This window comes from Rattus rattus, chromosome 10 (assembly GCF_011064425.1).
Source record: "Rattus rattus isolate New Zealand chromosome 10, Rrattus_CSIRO_v1, whole genome shotgun sequence".
In the NCBI taxonomy this organism is placed as follows: Eukaryota; Metazoa; Chordata; class Mammalia; order Rodentia; family Muridae; genus Rattus; species Rattus rattus.
Window position 1 is genome coordinate 12343573 of NC_046163.1, and position 22697 is coordinate 12366269.

A 22697-nucleotide genomic window follows, 5' to 3' on the forward strand; every position below is an offset into this window, starting at 1 on the left:
ACAAAATAAAGCATGGTTGTAAAGGAGGAACAAAGCAACAACAAAACCTAAGAGCTATAATAGTAAATTAAAAACATTTATTAGTGGTTACAAATAAATATTCCAGCTGTCAAACATGGCACCTATACTCCAGGGTCTCCTTATCAAAAAAGCATCAGCAAACAGAAAAGATTTTCAAGAACCATATTTTTTAACATCAACCCAGCCACAAAACCTTTGACCTACAATCTATCCTTCCTACAAGATGTGCTGGGGCAAGGGTAGCACAGAATTTGTGGGAGGGACCAACATGTGAGGGGTCCAATTTAAGTCCACACCACAAGAGGGAGCCCATGCCTGACATTGCCTGGTTGGCCGGAAACCAGAAGGACAGCCCATGATCCTAGTTATATTCTGCTATATTCATAGCCTAGCCCAATTGTCATCAGCAACTGATGAGAGCAGACGCAGAGACCCACAGCCAGACCCTAGGTAGAGACAGAGAAAATCTGCAAAAGAGAAAAGGGGATTGTAGGAGTCAGGAGACACCACAAGAACATAGCACACAGAATCAATTATCAAGGCTCATAGGAGCTCACAGAAACTGAAGCCATAAACATGGTCCCTGCAGGGAAACAGAGTAGGCATTGATTTGGAGGAGAAAATAAGTGAACAGAGAAGCTAGGAGTAGTGGAGAAACTGCAGTCAGGATGTAACACATGAGAGAAGAATAAAAGGATTTTGTTGTTGGTTTGTTGTCAGTTTGGTTTGGTTTGGTTTTTAAAAAGCTTTCTTTAGTATTGAGAACTCTACAAATAGTCCAGAAATAGCAGTGTATACTAACTCAATAGCTTTATTCTTCTTGTGCTCCATTCCATTGCATCACTAAAGTAATTCTGATAGGCCATCTAGGCAGTGTCAGGCATGGGCTGCCTCTTGTGGTGTGGCCCTAAATTGAACCACTCCTGGGATGGCCACTCCCACAAGTTCTGTGCTTCCCCTGTCCCAGCACATCTTGCAGGCAGGACAGATTGTAGGTGGAAGGTTTTGTGGCTGGGTTGAATTACCACCCATGTTCTTATATCTGGGAAGTGTACAAAGGGGATAGTGTTTTAATTCTTTTCATTTAAATTACTAATTCTGAATTTCACCATCTACAGTAATCTGCACTTTTGCAGCTTTACTGTAATGACTGTCATTACTTTTCTTACATCTACCCTAAACATTTTACCTAATTCTCAGGGACATTGCTGAAATGGATCATTCTTGAGTACTTTCTCAGGCAGAAGTGACAAGCTAAGACTTAGAACGTGCAGTAAAGGAGTAAACTGGGCACACAGATGCCCAAACGTGCTTTATCCCTGCAACATCTTTTATAAAGTTCAGTGTATTTTCTTTGGACTTAAAAATACATTCTGCACATGATGGCTACATGGATATTTTAGAAATTTTATGTTCTGCTTAGTGAAAAGAAAGAAAAAACAAGAATATGCTTTTGCATGAAAAAAATATGTACCAGAAACTCTCACAATGCAACACGCCTTGTACCATCCAGTGCCATCTCAGCAGCGCTGCTAGGGAAGGATGAGATGGCTCTGGGTGTCCAACTCCTAAAAGTTCTCCCACTCATGGAGGAGACAGCTACCCTGGGATACTTATACACGTTCTATATGCTGGTTTGGAAGTTCACATTTTTAGCACAGTCATTTACTTTTGCCTAGTTAATTTTAATTTTTCATATTATATTTCTGACAATGTTTTCAAAAGAAATAGTTCCATAAACCAACCTTGTATATTCTTCTTGTAACTTGTTGGGGTCACTTACAAAGAATTTTACTCTAAAGTTCAAATTGTAAGGTGATCCTCCTAGAATTAACAAAAACAGCTCTAATTAATCAGATTATATTAGTCCATCATCTTTATAAGGCATATTTGCAAAACACCAAGTAAATAGTATGCTCACTCTTTAGCTGCTTCCTTATTGGTTTGTTTGGATCCAGCCACCTCTGAAAAATAAAAAAGAGAAATTTCTTTTTTCCTTGAAGAAGTAGCATATCAGTTATTGCAAATCTGTTGTACTTGAAGACCGCATTTTTGAAAAGGGTTTAATGTAAAAACATTAAATTAGAAGTAATGTTGTTTCTTGACTGCTAGTGATGTGGAAGGGCAGTATAATGCCTAGGCAGGTACAGCTGGGCTGTATTAGAAAGGTGGTCAAGAATGAATATGGGAGCAGTCCAGTAAGCAAAACTTCTTCAGGGTTTCTGTGTCACACTCCTGTCTTGATGTCCCCTGCTAGACTGTAACCTATGAGATGAAATAAACTCCTTTGTCCCAAGATACTTTTGCTTAGAATGTTGTATTACAGCAAACTAACACAGTCATAAACTATTTAATGACTATCTAAATGTGAGAATAATCTACCCAAAGCCTGATGTCCTTCTTCAGTTTTCCATCAAAGTAAAATATTTGGATACAAGAAACACAAATACTTAAATAAATGTGGGAACACAGCTTAGAAATAGTGTAATAATAAGCATTAAGACATTTAACAACACTCATAAATGACATCAGTGAAACAAGATTTAGAGTCTTCATTAAAACCATGAAGGTGGAACACTGATAACATGTAGTGGCAGGCTGTTATATGTTCACAGTAAAAAGATCATTAAATAAAAATAAAAACAAAAAACAAAAACCTAGGGAGGGGCTGGCAAGATGGCTCACTGGGAATGGCACTGACAGTCAAGTCTGACGACCTGAAATTAATTCCTTAAAAATCACATGGTGGAAGGTGAGCTCGATTCTCAGAAGTTGTTCTCTGAGGTCCACGAATGTGCTGTAGCACAGGTGCACACCATCACACATACCCACAGAAAGCAAATGTAAAAATCCAAGATGAAACAATTCAAACAGCAAATCAACCCACAAAAAAATATACAACAACAAGGAAAAAAAACAATAGTAATAGAGAAACAGAGAATGGACAGTAAGTTCACAACTAGGAAATAAATAGCAGAGATATTCCATCTTGATCACAAATTTTTAAAAGTTCAAAATCAATGTCATGTTGGGCTCTGTTTTTGAGACAGAGTGTCAGTAGTTAGGGCTAACGTTGGCTTTGAACTTAGAAACCTCCTGCCAGAGCCTCAAAAGTGCTAGGAATACAAGCATGTGGCACCACACCTCTGTCTCCAGCAGTGGTATGTAACTGTGTCTTAATTTTGTTTCTAATTGTTGTGATAAAATACATCAAAAAAAGCAATGTAAAGGAGAAAAGGTTTGTTTTAGCTCACAGATTCAGGTCGACAATAGAAGGGAAGTCACAGCAGGATTTTGAAGCAGAAAGCTATCTATATCAAATCCAAGGTTAAGAACAAACATCAATAAAATATGCATTGATGTTTGTGCCTTGCTCACTTTCTCCTGGGTCCAGAACCCAAGGAATGATGCCACCTACTTTTAGGCTCTTCTTCCCATATCAATTAACATACCCTAGATGATCTCACAGTCATGCCCACAGGCCAAATTGACAGTAACACTTTAGGATACTTTTCCCAGGTGACTATGGATTGTATCAAGTTAACAACTAAAACTAACCAACACAAACAAGTATATAATTGTATATACAAGTATGCACACATGCTCACATGGACGTGGGTATCCCTGTGTATCAGCATGAGCATAGACGTATGTATGTATGTGAAGACAAGAGGACAATCTTGGATATTGCTCCACAGCAGCTATGTACCTTATTTGAAAGAGTCTCTCACAAGGATTTTTTTAATTTAATGATCTTTTTACTGTGAACATTTTTTATTGGATTTTTTTATTTACATATCAAATGTTATTCCCTTTCCCAGTTTCCCATCCATGAGCCTCCTACCCACCCCTTCTTCTATGAGGGTGTTCCCCCTCCACAACCACCACACTTCCTGCCCTGACATTCCCCTCCCCTGGGGGGGGGGTCCAGTCTTAGCAGGACCAAGGGCTTTTCCTCCCACTGGTGACCAACAAGGCCATCCTCTGCAACATATGCAGCTGGAGCCATGGGTCTGTCCACAGCCTTTGGATGATGGTTAAGTCCCTGGGAGCTCTGGTTGGTTCAGCATTGACCATTCTTGTAGGGGTTTGCAAACCTTCAGCTCCTTTAAACCTTTCTCAATGGGACCCTGTTCTCAGATCAATGGTTTTGCTGCACCATTTGCCTCTGTATTTGTCATACTCTGGCAGGCTCAGGGGGAGGCAGCTATATCAGCGCTCTTGTCAGCATGCTTCTTGGCTTCATCAATATTGTCTAGATTTGGTGGCTGTATATTATATATATGGGCTGGATCCCCAGGTGGGGGCAGGCTCTGGATGGCCTTTTCTTCGGTCTCTGCTCCAAACTTTGTCTCCATATCTCCTCCTATGAATATTTTTATTCCCCCTTTTAAGAAAGATTGAAGCATCCCCACTTTGGTCATCCTTCTTTTTGAGCTTCATGTGGTCTGTGGATTGTATCTGGGTAATTCAAGCTTTTGGGCTAATACCTACTTATCAATGAGTGCATACCATGGTTTTTTTTTGCTTTTTTTTGTTTTTTTTTTTTTTTGTGATTGGGTTACCTCACTCAGGATGATATTTTCTAGTTCCATCCATTTGCCAATGAATTTCATGAAGTCATTGGTTTTTATAGCTGAGTAGTATTTCATTGTGAAGACATTCCACATTTTCTGTATCCATTCTTCTGCTTAAGGGCATCTAGATGCTTTCCAGCTTCTGGATTTTATAAATAAGGCTGCTATGAGCATAGTGCAGCCAGTGTCCTTGTTGTATGTTGGAGCATCTTGTGAGTATAGGCTCAGGAGTGGTATAACTGGGTCCTCAGGTAGTGCAATGTCCAATTTTCTGAGGAACCTCCAGACTGATTTCCAGAGTGGTTGTACCAGCTTGCAATCCCACTAACAATGGAGGAGTGTTCCTCTTTCTCCACATCCTTGCCAGCATCTACTGTCACCTGAGTTTTTGATCTTAGCCATTCTAACTGGTGAGAGGTGGAATCTCAGGGTTGTTTTGATTTACATTTCCCTGCTGACTAAGGATGCTGAACGCTTCTTTGGGTGCTTCTTGAATTCTTTGTATATATTGGATATTAGCCCTCTCGAATGTAGGATTGGTAAAGATCTTTTCCTAATCTGTTGATTGCTGTTTTGTCCTAATGATAGTGTCCTTTGCCTTACAGAAGCTTTTCAGTTTTATGAGGTCCCATTTGTTGATTCTTGATCTTAGAGCATAAGCCATTGTTGTTACTGTGAACATTTAACAGCCCAGCATTACATGTTATCAGTGTTCCACTTTCATGGTTTTAATGAAGACTCTAATTCTGTCTCACTGATGTCATTTATGAATGTTGTTAAGTTTCTCAATGCTTATTATTATTTCTAAGCTGTGTCCCCCACATTTATTTAAGTATTTATGTTTCTTGTATCAGGATATTTTACTTTGAAGGAGAACTGAACAAAGACCAAATTCTGCCCCAATCTGGTCAATATATGCTCATATTCTAGAAAAAGTTCACGAGAAAAAGGTTATATGATTGTCAGGTTAGACTTGATACTATTTCATTATGTTGAAAGCCTTAACTTCCACAGCATCTACTATATCTTAGCTAGTGGGTACTAGTTTGGTTTTTTTGTTTCATTTTGTTTAACTATGGCAACTATAATTTCCAAAATTGTTCTTTTAAGTCTGTGTGTGGGTACATGGGTGCCTGTGCAGGGCTGAAATCAATGTCTGGTGTTCTTATCAATCATTTAACACCTTACTTTAAAAAAAAATTACATTTTATTGGGTGCACATAAGTATGCCATTACATTGACACTGAGGTCAAAGGACTACTTGTAGGAATCAGTTCTCTCTTTCCACCATTGTAGGCCCCAGGAATCAAACTCAGGTCACTAGGTATGGCAGCAAGCGACTTTTCCCACTGAGCCACCTTGCTGACCCTCCACTTTATTTTTTGAAACAAGCAGTAAGTCACCAGGCTCCTCCTGTCTCTCATTCCTCGCTGTTGAGATTATAAACATGCACTGCTGTGTTCAGCTTTTTCACAGGGTTTCTGTAGTATCACCTCCAGTCCTCATTACGTATGGCAAGCACTGAAAGTATTCTATGTAAATATTGATTGTGCACCTATCAATGCAACAAGCCCTGTTATATGCAACTCCTATGTAAAAATTCAATTTATCTCTTTAACCCCAAGATTGGTACTATTTGTTCATCTTCACAGGTTGCTCTTCTCAATATAAAATATGGTTTATTCACTTAGGTAATCTAGTTCATGGTGTTGACTTTCCTCAAATGTTGGTTGCTATTTTGTTAAATACTTTGTATTTGAATTTCTCTGTAAGGTGGTTTTCTTGGGTTTTTTTTGTTTGCTTGCTTTTTTTGTAAATACTTTCCATTTTTGGAGTAACGACAATGCACAGTCTGACCCTCAATAGCTTGTGAGGAATTGCTATGCTGTTGCTAGGCTTTAAGAACTAGTGTCCATGTTTATCTAGCTCCTGGCTCACTGAGATGTGAGCAGCTCTGCCCTACAACATGAGCCAGCCAATCATGAAGAACTAGCTCCTTATGGATTGTAAGCTGAAATAACTGTTTTCTTCAGTGTTTCTGTCAGATATTTTGTCACAGCAATATGAAAGCAACAAATCCCATGAGAAAACTAATACTATGGACCTAATGTACTGTCTAGTCCCTTCCCATTTCAACTTGAAGGATTTACCCTAAGCATTTAAGGTAAATCTAACGGTAACGAACTCCCTCAGCTGTAATTTACCTAAAATGAGAATGCCTTAACCTCCACCCTGGCACCTTATTTTGTTTTGTGAGACTAAATCTCACTATGTAGCCAGCATGGCTTTATCTCCCAATCCTCTAGGCTCAGCCTCCCAAGGGCTGAGACTACAGGTATCATACTTGGCATGCCCTCACATTTGAAGTACTCTTTCTAGATAGAGAATCTGTCTGTTACTGTGGTTTTCTTCTAGTATTTTAACTATATTATTCCACTGCCTCTGGCTTGCACGTTTTCTACCAAGATTACCTATTATACTGAAGATCCTCGGCACCTGTTAAGTCATTTATCTCTTACTTCTTTCAAGATTCTCTTTGTTTGCCAACACTAGGAATAATAAAAACAAGCTACTAGAATAAAAGTTTATCAAAATAGAAGATTAGGACATAATTTGGATATCCTGGGGTTTATACAAAGGAATAACGTTTTAAAATTTGGAAATCAATATAACTTAGCAACCACATAGTAAACTATGTGGAAAAACCACCTAGAATTTACAAAATGCTGCTGAAATGAGTGGGCTTAAGTCTCTTCCCTGAAATCTCAACTGTCTATAGCCAGGTCGACACAACCTCTGACTTCATCTCCTACTTAGCTCCAGCACTCACTCACTTTTCTGTGTTCCCAATTACTATTTCTCTTTCTTCCCTTGAGACAGGGTTTCTCTGTGTAGTCCTGGCTGTCCTGGAACCCACTTTGTAGAACAGGCTGGTCCCAATCTCAGAGGTCCTCCTGCCTTTGCCTTCCAAGTATTATTACTTTTCTAAGTGATTTCATTATTCTAACGACCTTCCAACCATCTTTAATTTGTTACCTTACATCAGTGGCTACACTGTAAGCAGACAGAGAGAAGACTGAATGGAACTTTATAGCCTCACATACTGCTTAAAGCCCATCTTTAACCATCACAGCATTACAAACGAAATTTCAAGAGATTTACAAGAGATTCGCAAATGTAGCATTCTTGTATGGTCACTTTGAAAACTTTGAATTTCTGCTGCTTCTTTCTGAAATATCCCATTTCGTGAGTATTTCTGTCATTCCTCCCAAAAAAGGTTGAGACAGAGCCCACCATCACTACTAAGGACACTCAGCAGGTTACCAAAGAAATATGTGTGATCAAAAATAAGCGTCTAAAGGATGTCAGAAGAAACACGTCTTTCAAAAGAAAAGAGAACACTGACATTTGAAATAAAAACAAGTATTTTAGCCACATATGCCAAATCACAAATTGGTAAAAATAATGACCATCTTCTATATGACCTGTACTGTATCTCCTCCTGTATAATTTTTCATTTAATCTAAAGTTTGAAAATTACAAAGTTGGAAAGAAACCAACAAAATATGTCCACAATGCAAACTGTTAGGAGAACCTGATGGAAATCTACAATCTAATCTTTGTCCTAACAGACATTGTAATTCAATGTAGTAAAGAAACAAAAGAGGGAAATGCACAAGAATCTTAAACTTTAAGCCTTAATAGCATGATGATAAATGAACCTTAACTATTTTTAAAATTATGCATAATGAATATTATATAATTCACTGCTTTCCTCAACAAAATATACCTAGTATAGATTATTATTGTACATTATATTAAATCAGTGGTAGAGCACACCTGTAACCAAGCAGTGGAAACTGAGCCAAGAGTGAGGGTTGTAAGCAAATGTGGTCTACATGATGATATCCTGCTCAAACGACAAATACAAAAAACAAAAGACAAAAGAACAAAACAAATCAACCAACCAAACCAAATATATTATGGCAAATGCTAAAATTGTGAAGGTTAGAAACTTCAAAAACCTAAAGCTTATCTGTATATAAGCAAGAAAGATGCTAAAGAGACAGTGAGGTAAGGTTCTGTATTTTCTGTAAAATAAAAAGAAAAGATTTAGATATTATTTACATTTTTAATAAATCAATTAAATTTCAATACCTATTTGCCAAAGGCAAGAATAACTTCTATCTTCAAAAAGTAGTGTGTGTGTGTATATGTGTGTGTGTATATATATATAAACTATATACACATACACATAGTACATATAACACACATATTTTAGATTTAAAACTAAAAACAGATGGGAATTTGTAGAGTTTTTCTGTATTCCTCTGATCATTGATGGTAATCTCATTTCATGTTCCTCCCCTTGAAATATGTGTGCTTATCATCATTTTTTCCTCTCTTACTGTGTACTGGGAGCCTAAGCAGCCCAGCACGCATTTAGAGGTCAGGGGGCCAGGGCTATGAGTCAGTTCTCTCTTCTACCTTTTACAGAGGTTCCAAGAATAAAACTCAGTTCAGTAGGCTTACATGCCAAGTGCCTTTAGCTGCTGAGCCATCACTAGGCCTAGTATCTCTTGCGGAAACTTTAACTGAAAAGAAAGCATAGGCTTTGTTAGATAGAAGGGAGTAGACATCCTTTCTTGGTTATTTAACTAATCAATTTTTCATTTAATTTTTGTACTTTTGTAAGCATTTATTTTCCATTTAAAAACTTAATGATACTTTTATTCACAGTAAGAATGAAATGCAAAACAGTTGATTAATAAATCTACAATAGGTGCTTTATAAATATTACTCCTATTCCTTTCTTTTTTAAAGAATGGAATCCCTTTCTTTTAATATATTAATTATCCTCAAAAGCCTTATAATTTCACTATGACAATCAGGAGGGCTGGGGAGATGGCTCAGTGGGTAAGAAAGCTTACTGTCCAAGCATGAAGACCTGAGTTTGAACCCTCAGTGTTCACATAAAAACTAGGAATGGCTGTTTCTGCCTATAACCCCAGGAATAGGGGATGGACACAGGTAGATCTGAAAGCTCGCTGATAAGCAAACCTCACCAAAACAACAAACCTCCTATTCAGCAAGAAGTTCTATCTTAAAACAAGGGAAAGAATGATAGATGAAGACATCCCACTTCTTGCTCTGTCCTTCACACCACACAATCATATATGTACAACACACACACACACACACACACACACACACACACACACACACACACTCACAGATAGTGGGACACTATAAGAACTGAACTCATGAAACTCTTCCTTAAATTTAGACAGGTCTTTTTGAATATTTAAACACAAAGTCCTGTGAGTTGCCCAAGATTGAGCTGTGAGGAAACTACTGCCTTCTCAGGATTGCCACCCTTCCTACAATCTGACTCTTTACAAATGCACAGTTCTCCCAGGACTAGGCATTTGAGCAGCTGGCAGCCTGGACCTTTACTCTGATGACACCCAGGCTTTCTATAAGCACAACTGGATGGCTCCACATACAGGTGACCCTCTCATAGTTCTGACCAATAGGGCTGAAGACTGGCTCAGGGTCTCACCAACCATGAGGAGACCTTGAACAGCAGCAGGCCCCTTTGGGAGCCTCTCTGGTCCTGTAATCCAGACTACCCCCATCTCTGAAGATGGCATAACCTTGGTCTTTGCTGGTGCTTGGAAGGGCTTCCCTAACAGGAATGCTGGCTAGTGACACAGGGGTCACACCACACCTGAACGGAAAGATAGTTCCCAAGGGACATGGAACACTAACACTCCCAGTCGATGTGGCTCAGTATGTCCTCACAAAGGCATAGCTGGCAGAGACTAGGACTATGAAGAGATAGCCTTTACCACCTGGGACTTGATTCATAGGCCATCAGTTGGGGCTCCCAAGAATCTCAGAGGAGAGAGTGATGTATGCAAAGCAACCAAGGAGAAAACAGCCAGCATCCAAATGTTCACAGCCCACTTTGTGCCAATTTCTTCACATCACAATGGCAGACCAACTTGTTCAATCCCAATTCTGACTGCACAATACAGAGCACATAGGTATGACTGGTTAGAAATACCAGTGGAGACAAGCCTACTCTCAACTCTTGTCTCCTCCAAGGATGAGGCCAGAGCCCAAGGCAGAGGACTCACCACCTTACAGTACCAGACCTCATCCCATGCATCCCACACTGTGGCCTCTGTGCTGAACACAAGGCCATAAGCCACTTGACAGCCTGCTGGGGACACGGAGTTGGCTCCAGCACATCAGGAAAGTTGGCTTCACCTCCTTTTTTTTAGTACCTGAGAATTCTGAGAGGAAAACTGAGGATGGGCCTTTCTATGGGTCACAGGAAGAGTGGTTACACTGCCAGTAACAGTAATCCTATTTCCCTTCCTTATATGTTTGAGACAGTTTCATTCTGCAAATCAGACTGGAGCTTACTAGCTAGCCTTCTGCCTCTACCTCCCTGAGAATGAGATTATAGGCATGTTCCACCATGTCTAGTCACTTGCTTTCTTAAATTGTTTGCTTGGGTTTAAAAATAAATAAATAGCTCGCTGATCCCGGCCCACAGCTCACTGCTCCCAAACCCCGTGGGAGAGAGAGCTCGCCGCTCCGACAGGTGGGGACTCCTGAGACTGCAGAGTAGGAGAGACTACTAATACTGCCCACCCCGCCCACATCCCTGACCCAAGAGGAAATTGTATACGGCCTCTGGGAACCAGAAGATAGGGGCACTCTTACAGCAGACCCCCTACAGTCCAGACACCTCCAGACCTGAAGGGAATCGGTCAACAGTTCTCTGCACCCAAATCCCGAGGGAGGGAAAGCTAAACCTTCAGAGGGGCACACATGCCTGGGAAGCCAGAAGAGACTGCACTCTGCCCACATTTCTGACTCCAGAGGAAAACACCTAATGCCATCTGGGACCTCGGTGCACCGGGACTCCGGCAAAAGGATCTCATAAAACTACAAAGCTTCTGTAAGGCAAAAGACACTGTGGTTAGGACAAAATGGCAACCAACAGATTGGGAAAAGATCTTTACCAATCCTACAACAGATAGAGGCCTTATATCCAAAATATACAAAGGACTCAAGAAGTTAGACCGCAGGGAGACAAATAACCCTATTAAAAAATGGGGGTCAGAGCTAAACAAAGAATTCACAGCTGAGGAATTCCAAATGGCTGAGAAACACCTAAAGAAATGTTCAACATCTTTAGTCATAAGGGAAATGCAAATCAAAACAACCCTGAGATTTCACATCACACCAGTGAGAATGGCTAAGATCAAAAACTCAGGTGACAGCAAATGCTGGCGAGGATGTGGAGAAAATGGAACACTCCTCCATTGTTAGTGGGATTGCAAGCTGGTACAACCACTCTGGAAATCAGTCTGGAGGTTCCTCAGAAAATTGGACATTGAACTACCTGAGGACCCAGCTATACCTCTCTTGGGGATATACCCAAAAGATACCCCAACATATAACAAAGACACATGCTCCACTATGTTCATAGCAGCCTTATTTATAATAGCCAGAAACTGGAAAGAACCCAGATGCCCTTCAACAGAGGAATGGATACAGAAAATGTGGTACATCTACACAATGGAATATTACTCAGCTGTCAAAAACAATGACTTCATGAAATTCATTGGCAAATGGAGGGAACTGGAAAATATCATCCTGAGTGAGGTAACCCAATCACAGAAAAACACACATGGTATGCATTCATTGATAAGTGGCTATTAGCCCAAATGCTTGAATTACCCTAGATCCACAGAACACATAAAACTCAAGAAGGATGACCAAAATGCGAATGCTGCACTCCTTCTTTAAAAGGGGAACAAGAAAACCCTTGGCAGGGAATAGGGAGGCAAAGTGTAGAACAGAGGCAGAAGGAACACCCATTCAGAGCCTGCCCCACATGTGGCCCATACATAATACAACTACCCAATTAGATAAGATAGATGAAGCAAAGAAGTGCAGGCTGACAGGAACTGGATGTAGATCTTTCCTGAGAGACACACCCAGAATACAGCAAATGCATAGGCGAATGCCAGCAGCAAACCACTGAACTGAGAACGGGACCCTCGTTGAAGGAATCAGAGAAAGGTCTGGAAGAGCTTGAAGGGGCTCAAGACCTCATATGAACAACAATGCCAACCAACCAGAGCTTCCAGAGACTAAGCCACTACCCAAAGACTATACATGAACTGACCCTGGGCTCCAACTGCATAGGTAGCAAATGAATAGCCTAGTAAGAGCACCAATTGAAGGGGAAGTCCTTGGTCCTGCCAAGACTGACCCCCCAGTGAATGTGATTGTTGGGGGGAGGGTGGTAATGGGGGGAGGATGCGGAGGGGAAGCCAATAAATAGAAGGGGAGGGGCATGTTGGCCCGGAAACCGGGAAGGGGAATAATAATCGAAATGTAAATAAGGAATATTCAAGTTAATAAAGATAAAGATAAAGAAAGAAAGAAAGAAAGAAAGAAAGAAAGAAAGAAAGAAAGAAAGAAAGAAAGAAAGAAAGTTCGTTCTGTGGTAGAAATAACAGTACTGTGTTTAAAAATAAATGACCAGAGGGAATTAGGAGGACCAAGTTTTTAGTTTTATTAATGTCAGAAGTAACTCGGGACTTACCTCGTTACATTCAAATAATGATTCCTAATAATATCAATTACACTTAAAATTTTCCAACACCTCTTTTAAGAGGATTTAACGTTCTATAGCCTTTCTATTAAAACAGCCTTATAAATGCAATTTATTTAATTTATACATATATACGTTTGCCCATATATACACCATGTATGTCAGAGCTCACAGATGCCAGAAGAGGCCATTAGACCCCGTAGAATTAGAGTTACAGGAGGCTGTAAGCTGTCATATGGGTGCTGAAAAATAAACACAAGTCCTCTGGAGAAGGAGGAAGCTGAGCCATCTCTCCCAGCCAATCAATAGACTGTTAAACACTGATTCAAAGAACCCTGTCTTCAATCTACATTTTTTCTAAACAGTACAAAATGTTTCTTTCAAAATATAATCATCTTGACCAGGTCTGGTAGCACACACCTCTATTCTCACTGACAGACTGAGACAAAACTGATAGACTGAGAGCTGAGCATAAGGCCAGTGTGGGCTACATAAGTAACACTGTTTGAAACAGAGAAATTAAAAGACAAAAACAGAATTTTGTTACATTAATCAAAATGATAGCATGTTTTGTTAATTCTATAACAGCCTAATATAAAATTGTAACATAAAATTGCAAAGAATGAAACTGTGTTAGCATATCCTTCATCTAGGTTCATAAGTGTATTTCTTTAGTGCAGGTTATAATGATTAATTGTCAAAGTAAACATATCTATGATTCACCATATCTTCTTTTCTATTTCTCTGACCTCCTACTTCTAGGAAGAACCATGAATGGGAGTACTAAAGCGTTGTTGGAAACCAAGGAGATGAAAACTAAGGATTTGTTAAGCTCTGAAATGGAATATCTCATGTAAGAAGGGTCTTTATTCATATTATAAATATATTCAAAGAACATGAAATATTCTTTGACAATTTCTACTAAAAATTAAGATTTTTGTTAGACTATCCACACCAAGCAACACCAATTTCATTTTAGTACACTTATATAGACCTAAAAGCCATGGTTCTGAACCTTCCCAATGCTGAGATCCTTTAATACATGTTATGAACCCAAACCATAAAATTATTTTCATTGCTACTTCATAATTGTAATTTTGCTAAGGGGTCACTACCCACAGGTGAGAACCACTAATATAAAGGTACCTTATCCTTCCTCCTTGGTATTCTCTTTAGAGCAATAGGCCTCTTTTTAGGTGTCTGAGATACAATGAAACTAGTACTACACTTACAGCTACAATTAACTAACAGGAGTGGACTCATACACTTTAAAACACCAAGAAAAGTACAACAGTCAAGGAAATGGAGTCTAATTATTCAATTAAAAATGTTAAAACTCATTAAATCAAAAAGGGCTTTATATAATGAACACAGAAAAAAACTATGAGGAAATGAAAGGCAACCATTTGAACTTACTGGGTTATCTGTGGAATCGTCAATCAACTGTAAACCAAAATAGTCTCGCTCAGTCAGATCAAGATGCTTGAAGACTATATCCAACAGAACTTGCCCCTGATCATGTTTCTGGAAGAAAAATAATATGAAAGCATCTTTAATAGACTGTGTCTTATTTTGAGACAGGATCTCACTAAGCAGCCCCAGCTGGCTTTAAACTCACAGAGTTCCATGTACCTCCTGAGTGCTAGGATTAAAGGTATGAGCCACCATACCTAGTGCTTTATGTTTTTTTAACCATGCACACATTTTTGTCTTCTTTCTTTAATATTTAATACTACAATAGCCACTGTTTTTATATCAATGACTTGGTTGAGAGTAAAGCTTCTCATGTGATGTAATTCTTTTTAAAGAAAACGGTTTATAGAGAAAATAATAAATGCATCCTATAGACTATTACCCTGGTATTTTCATCATTTTATATTGTTGTCACAATAACATATGTCCGTGTACATATGTACATATGTCAAAGCTATCTCTCTATGCCTTTTATTCTTTGTTGAAATACGATTAGAAAGTTGACTACAGTTTAAATACAGTTTTGTGTAAAAGTCATAAAAGGTAGAAGATGGAAAATCTTTGCAGATATTTGAGAAAGGCCTTTGATTTATCAGAATATAACTTTGTAATTACAGATTTTTAGAAAATGTCTCACTTTAACCTTACCATTCAGCTACTAAACACATTCTAAAAGACATTTCTGAATAATTTACTAAATGAGTAAAAATAATAAATAAAACAAAAATAATTAACTAGTTCATCAATAACAATAGAAATTAAACTGAGGTATTACAGTAACATGCCATGAGTAGAAAACAAAAAACAAAATTCAATGAGTAAGATAAAAATATTTTTAAATTATAAAACTGTAAAATGACACATATTGTTGGGATACAGTGAGAAAATTGTATGTGCATACAGAAATATTCATCTGTGTGTGCATGTGGATATCAGGTTGATAACAGATATCTCCTTACTGTGCTCCATATTTTTTCACATTATTTTTATATTTGTCTACTTATGTCTACAGAAGAGCATATGTACATGCTATGGTACATATGTGGGGGTTAGAGTTCAACTTTCAGGAGTCAATTCTCACCTTCTACCATGTGAGTTCCAGTGATTAAACTCAGAAGTTAAGATTGTTGGCAAATACCTCTTCCCATGGAGCCATCTTGCCTACCACGCCCTCTCTTATTTTTGAGTCACAGACTATCACTGAACCTGATGCTCCATTTAGGATAAACCTGATAAACAGAAAGTTCCCAGGATCCTCTTGTTTCCACACCCCATCCTGAAGTTAGATAGGTGCTGTTTGCACCTATATAGATGAGTACTGAAAGTCTAATTTTAGACCCTCATTCTTGTATTCTTTACATCCAACAAAACCATCTGCCCAGCCTAAATCTGTAAGCATTAAGCAAAAACAGTAATCAACTACTTCAGATACCTAAACAGCAAAATAAAATCCAATATTGAAGGAAATAGCTTAAACACATCAAATATGTTCACTAGAAAAATACAGTAGTGGTATATTTTATTATCACTAAAATTTCCTCTCATTGGCTATAGTCAGAAAGATTCTAAATAAAGTCAGAAACAATCTCAGAGTTGAGAGGACACTGTTTTCTATAATGTAAAGTATAAAGGTAGAGCTAATCAGCCAATGAGAAACAATCGAGAACTAGGTTCCCTTCTGCCTCATCTGCCTTCCAGTGCTGGCTGCACTCGCAGGCCTTTAGTAGCATTACCAGCAGATCCAAGATCCCCATTCATACCCGATGATGTCCAAGAGAACAAACATACTTGTAAACTTACCACGAAAAAAGACTACATATCACGTCTTACTGGTCAAAACTGTGTCAAGACTGACAACCAGTGAAGGAAGTATGTGCTTCAAATAGTGTCGGTGCCCTTTTGGTTACCGGCATTAAAACAAAATTAAGTACTGATGCATCTTCTCTACCTTTTCCCCATTCTGATTAAATTGGTCCAGGGAAAAGATTACAGATTACTTCTTAAAAGCTCCATAGGTGGGGCTGGGGAGATGGCTCAGGGGTACCCACATAGTAGCTCACAACCATCTGTAACTCTAGTTCAAGGGGATTTGATGCTCTCTTCCCACCTTCCTGGACAGTAGGCACACAAGTATCTACAGACATACATGCAATCAAAACATGTACACATTTAAAATGAAATGTTTCTTGCTATACTTCCAGTTTAAATGCAAATAATAAACTGATTAAAATACATTAAAGTTTTGAAAATTTGAAACAAAAGCTGCTGTGTGGCTTTGTGTGGTGAAATGGAGATGTTAATAATAAAGACAAAAAGGACTGGAAAGGTGGCCAAATGCCTTTGTTGCTTTTGCAAAGGACCGGAGTTCAGTTTCTAAAACTCAAATGGTGACTCACACCCATTCATAACTCTAGTTCTGAATGATTGATCAGTGCCTCTCTTCTAGCCTCTATGGGCACCAGGTATGCACATGGTATAGCGACATACATGCAGCAAAATACACACATAAAACAAAAATAAATCTAAAAAGCAGAAATTAAGAGATAGTATACTAATAGTATTTTGGTGACCTAAATTACAGTATCACAGATGACAAAGTCATATGGACCAATTCCAAAATAGTAGATTAGTAAAAAGGGAATTGACTATAGGTAAGGGGAAAAAAATGACACAAATGACACATCACATTTGTATGTCTGGATTAGCAAATGGATTCCTGATGGTGCTACTTGTTAATTTAAAAGGAACAATATAAGAAATACTACAGTTGCTTCCAGTTTCTGCCAGTGCCCTGAGCTGACCCTGTGCCACAGTTCTCTGTACCTAGATCCTTGGGAGGATGGCGGGGGCGAGGGGGGGTAGTGGTGGTGGGTGGGTTGGGATCTGGTCTACCAGAAGTGGTGATACACAGGTGAGACCACCATATCTGCTCACATTCCTAGCCCAAGAAGACACAGGAACTGAGGAGCAGTCTGGGGCATGATCCTTCCAGTTTCTGTCTGTGCCATGAACTAACCCTGTGCCACAGCTCTCTGTACCCAGATCCCCCTGGGAGAGAGCTGGTCTCCTGGTAGTGCTGACATACAGGCTTATAAAAGGGTCAAGCCACTGTCAGAGACAGCAAGATCAGCTAACACCAGAGATAAGCCGATGGCGAGGGGCAAGTGCAGGAACTTAAACAAGGCTACTTGGCATCATCAGAACACAGTTCCCCCACCACAGCAAGCCCTGGAAACCCCAACATACCAGAAAAGCAAGATTTTGATTTAAAATCACAACTCATGATGATGTTAGAGGATTTTAAGAAGGACATAAGTAACTCCCTTAAGGAAATACAGGATGACACAGATAAACAGGTAGAAGCCCTTAAAGAGGAAAGAAATACTACAATCCATGAGAGAAGTTTAGTTTCAAAAACAATGAGCTTTGGAAAAAAAAAAAAAAGAGGAGGAAGAAGATTTTAAAAACACAAGTGAGAGACCAGTGAGGTGTTTCAGCAGTTAAGAGCACTCACTGGGGTTGGGGATTTAGCTCAGTGGTAGAGCGCTTGCCTAGGAAGCGCAAGGCCCTGGGTTCGGTCCCCAGCTCCGGAAAAAAAAAAGAAAAGAAAAGAAAGAAAGAAAAAAAAAAGAGAGCACTCACTGGCTGCTCTTGCACAGGACCTGGGTTCAGACCACGACACCCACAGGATGTCTCACAACTACCTATAACTCCAGTTCCAGGGGACTGCATGCTCTCATTCTGGCCTTCATGGGCACTACATGATCATGCTGCATATAAATACATATAGGAAAAACACTCAAACATAATAAGTAAAAATAGTCTTTGAAAGAGGAAACCAGACTTGAGTGGCTTACTGGATCTCTTTGTCCGTCTTCCTAATGTGGCCATATTGGAAAAAGTTGGGCTCATTATTTTAAAAATGCAAATGAAAAAAGAAATAATCAGTTCATCCCTTGCTTCATTAACTTTCTGTTGTAAACACCACAATAAAACAGATTGGGTAAGTTTAAACCAAAAGCCCTTCATTTTGAACAACGGCTCTGAAAGTACAAAGCAAAGGGACCACATATACCAACACCCTTCTTGCTGGCAGAGTACAGGTCATGAAGGTATCATGAGCAAGAGACAGAAAACGTGTGCATATTTTATAATTTAGATATGAAATATCCTCCACAGGCTCATATGTTGAAGAGATGATCCTCAGTTGGGTATGCTATTTGGGGAGGGATTGAATAAGTAAGGTACTAGGGGCTGCATCTTGCCCTGGATCCTTCCTGTCTTTCTGCTTCTTGGTATTCACCAAGAAAGCAGCTTTGTTTTACTACAGATCTCATTATGATGTTCTACCTAACACATCAAGAGACCATGAAATCACAGTAAATTGTTTCACTATCGGGTATAACAGAAATGAAAAGCTAACAGAAAAGTGGAAGTCACGACATGAGATAGATACTGCCACTGCCTAACCACAGGGTTCTTTTCTAAAGTGGTGTTCATTCAGGGAGAAGTGTGGGAAACTGTGATGAAAAGAGCTACATAGGCCACAGCATGATGTAGGGGGGATTTAAAGGTGGGAGAAGACTAACAGGACTGTAGACAATGAAGGTCAGGTTCATGAGGTTTGGGATGAGAATAAAGACTATATGACTAGAGGGCATTCCACGGTATAGTGTAGCAAAAAAACTAGCATCTTGTCTGTGCCTGAGACTGTGAGTGAAGCAGAATTTAATGGTGATGTATTAATTAATCTGATGGAAGAAATCCAGCACTCAGGCTATGAATGGTCAGTGAATAGTACAGTCATTGCTAGCCTTTTGTTTGTTTTTAAGCACACGGGACAGAAAAAAACAAACAAATAAAAAAAACAGGAAGATTGGGAAAAATACATAGTTTGGCCAAAAATTTATGTAGTCTGGCATTTAAAACTTGCTGACAATAGGCCGAAGTTGCTAAAGAAATTGGGAGGTCGTTTTAAAAGCCTAGGATTTTGTACCAGGAAAATAGGAAAACGTCCTTGATGATGCCTTAGAATCAGTGAGACTACCACCCATGCCAGAGTCAAGAATTTAAAAGTATAAAACTCATTGGAAAAGACTTTCCCTTGAGTATAGAGAGTGCAACCTTGCTTGCACCAGACCACTCCCAGAAGTATTTTCTATGAACCCAGTAGTATCAGGAACAAGGAGCCTGCTTCAACTATGGTCAGCTACCACTCATGCTGGTAGCAAAAGCTTGACTTTGTTCACATAAGGGTTTTGCAGGCATGCAGATTATAAGAACTTCAAGGTCACAAAAGTTTCTACCCACATTTCAAAGGAAAGCCTGTAAGGCCAGGCGATGTGCAGAATGGCCATATTCCTTACAGGCTGCCACTAAAAGGGTGACAAATAGAGCAGATAAAATTGCCCAGATGAGAATAAAAGAAAACAGCTGAGGGAGAAACTTGCCATGTACTAACAATTCTCAGTAGGATGTTTTTAAAAGGCAGTTAATTAATATTTGATTAATTGAGTCAGTGAATGATAAAAATAGTATATTGAAACAATTCCAAAGTTTATGTGTGGTTTTAGTCTCTCTGTTATTACTGCCAGCCCTTCAATTTCCCTTGTTTCACCAGTAAAAGAACAAGGCATTTGGAGAATCGCTATAGCTCAAGGGATAATAAATACATCTACAGATACCTTAGGGTAAACTATTTTTACAAGTAAAGACTAATCCTAACAATGTATTAAGTTTTGTGGCTAGAGTTTTAAGACAACAATAACTGCCTAACAAATCAAACATCCTTGTTGGTAGGCTAAGAAGGAAGAGAGATGTTTGAGACCTGGCTATAGGGAAGACCAAGCAGCTGCTCTATAGACATAGGCGGAGACCTACACTCTTCAGAAAGCAGTTTCATGACCTTAAACTATGTGAACTCTAGCTTCAACAGTACCATAGCTGTACTGTATGGAACCTAGGACTGAATGAGTGTAATTAAGGCTAATGTAGTGAAAAGGGAAAAGTCCACAGCCAAGCTGGGACTCCTTACAAGAACTATAACCTGATTCATTTTGCATATACAGTTCACATATATGCATGTGTATATCTTTACTGAAAACTAAAAGGATTCTGCATTTTAAAATGTAATTATCTAACCTGGATGGTACATGAGGTACCTATTTATAAAGATGCTCTTCTGAAGACCAACAGGACACAGGGGAGAGTTCCCTCCATGTTATAATTATAATAGCTCTTAAAAGACCAAAATCCTTTGGTCATTTGATCACCTTTCTGGATGAAGAATATCTCCAGGAATAGACCTTCATAATAGACAATAGCAACTTCAAAAAGATAAATAGTGATTTTTATAAGATTTCAAAATATGAAACAGAAAGTAACTGAGGAAGGCACCCAAGATTTACCTCTGGCCTTCATGTACATACATATACATGCACACAACACACACATGCAGGCATACATACAATAGAAATGTTTTTTTAAACTTATTTTTAAAAACTCGTTAATAAAACACAAGTGGAAACAAAGCATAACTGAACCTTTTTTTAAAAATTAGGGCCAGTAAGATAGCTTAATGGGCAAAGGTACTGGGGTCCATGTACTGTTTTGTTTGCTTGTTTGGTAACCAATATTATACTGGAACTCTGTATAATGCTTGTAGTCATTGAACTGAAAATCCTTCTTTAGGTTCCACATGTTGGGATTACAGGTATATACCACCACGAAAATATTAGTAATATTTTTCCAGTGCTGAGGATTAAGCCTACCACCTCAAGTACTGACTCTACCACTGACGCATGTCCTCAGCCCCAAATTTTTATTGTACTAAGCCACCTCCCTATATTACACTGTTATTGCATAGCAACTGTTCAAAATTCGTAGTTTTAATTTTGATCTTGGATATATTTAAACTAACAATCTGATACCTAGAAATCATATAATCCAGGACCAGATCTAAGTCAGCGTCCAAGGATTTTTGCAAAACTAGTAGACTTTTCATACAAAATATAATTAAGAAGAATATAAATTGTCTCATAATAACTACAAGTAATATAATACAGGCACCGTGGTGATGCTGGTACTCCCAGCACTCAAGAGACAGAGACAGAGGCAGAGGCAAGACTATATCCTAGCTGCTTTCTGTGGCCATGATAAAACAACCTGAACAGAGCAACTTAAGGGGAAGGTGCCTATTTTAGCTCAGAACTCCTGCGTATACTCCATCATTGTTGTGAAGTTAAGACAGCAGGAACTTGAAGCATCTAGTCATAGTATACCCACAGTAAACAGAGCACACATACACACCCTCCCTCCTTTTTGCCTACTTCATAAAATAGTATCACCCACATTCATGTTAAGTTTTCCTACCTCAATTTTAATGCAATTAAGCAAAATCTATTATAAACGTGGCCACAAACCAACCTAAACTAGACAATCGCAAGACTATCTTCTTAGGTGATTCTAGATTGTACAAGCTGACAGTTAAAAGTAACCATTACAGAAAACACAATTCAAGGTCAGTCTAGTATACTAGTATAGTGAGTTCCAGGTGAGCCAGGGATACACAGCAAGAACCTGTCTCAAAATAAAAGAATTATGCAATAATAAAAATAAGTGGCACTGGAGCTAGACAGTAAATGATTCAGTAGTTAAGAACAGTTTTTTGAGAGCAGGAAGACAGTCTCCAGAAGCGCCGCCACACCTGAGAGCAGAGGTAAGACCCACTTTTCTGGTATCAAGTGACCTGGCTAGTAGATTCAGGATATACAAAGGCAGAAGTCCTCTGTGTCAGGGCACTTCCTATTTCTGGTTCTGCCCATAAGTGAACTGATGCCATCTCACAGCTCCCTGCACCCAATGCCACGAGGTTAGAGAGCTGACCACTAAGAAGTGCAGACATCCTGAGACCGAAGGACAGACTGCCACCTCTGCACACCTCTGCCTACATCCCTGGTCAAAGGGGAAACTGCACAGTGCCT

At 39.1% G+C, this 22697-nt stretch overlaps 1 protein-coding gene across 5 annotated transcripts in view; it reads right to left on the reverse strand.

The window, feature by feature from the left end:
* Ptpn4 (protein tyrosine phosphatase non-receptor type 4) overlaps positions 1–22697 on the reverse strand; it is a 175112-nt gene that overhangs the window by 108771 nt on the left and 43644 nt on the right. For 2 of the 5 annotated variants that reach the window (XM_032915206.1, XM_032915202.1), the window contains exons 3-5: positions 14659–14766; positions 1943–1985; positions 1767–1866 (exon numbers count right to left, since the gene is read on the reverse strand). In XM_032915206.1, the coding sequence (XP_032771097.1) occupies positions 1767–1866; positions 1943–1985; positions 14659–14766 (251 nt within the window). The remainder of the gene's footprint in view (positions 1–1766; positions 1867–1942; positions 1986–14658; positions 14767–22697) is intronic. The other 3 variants (XM_032915203.1, XM_032915205.1, XM_032915204.1) reach the window with 3 other exon arrangements.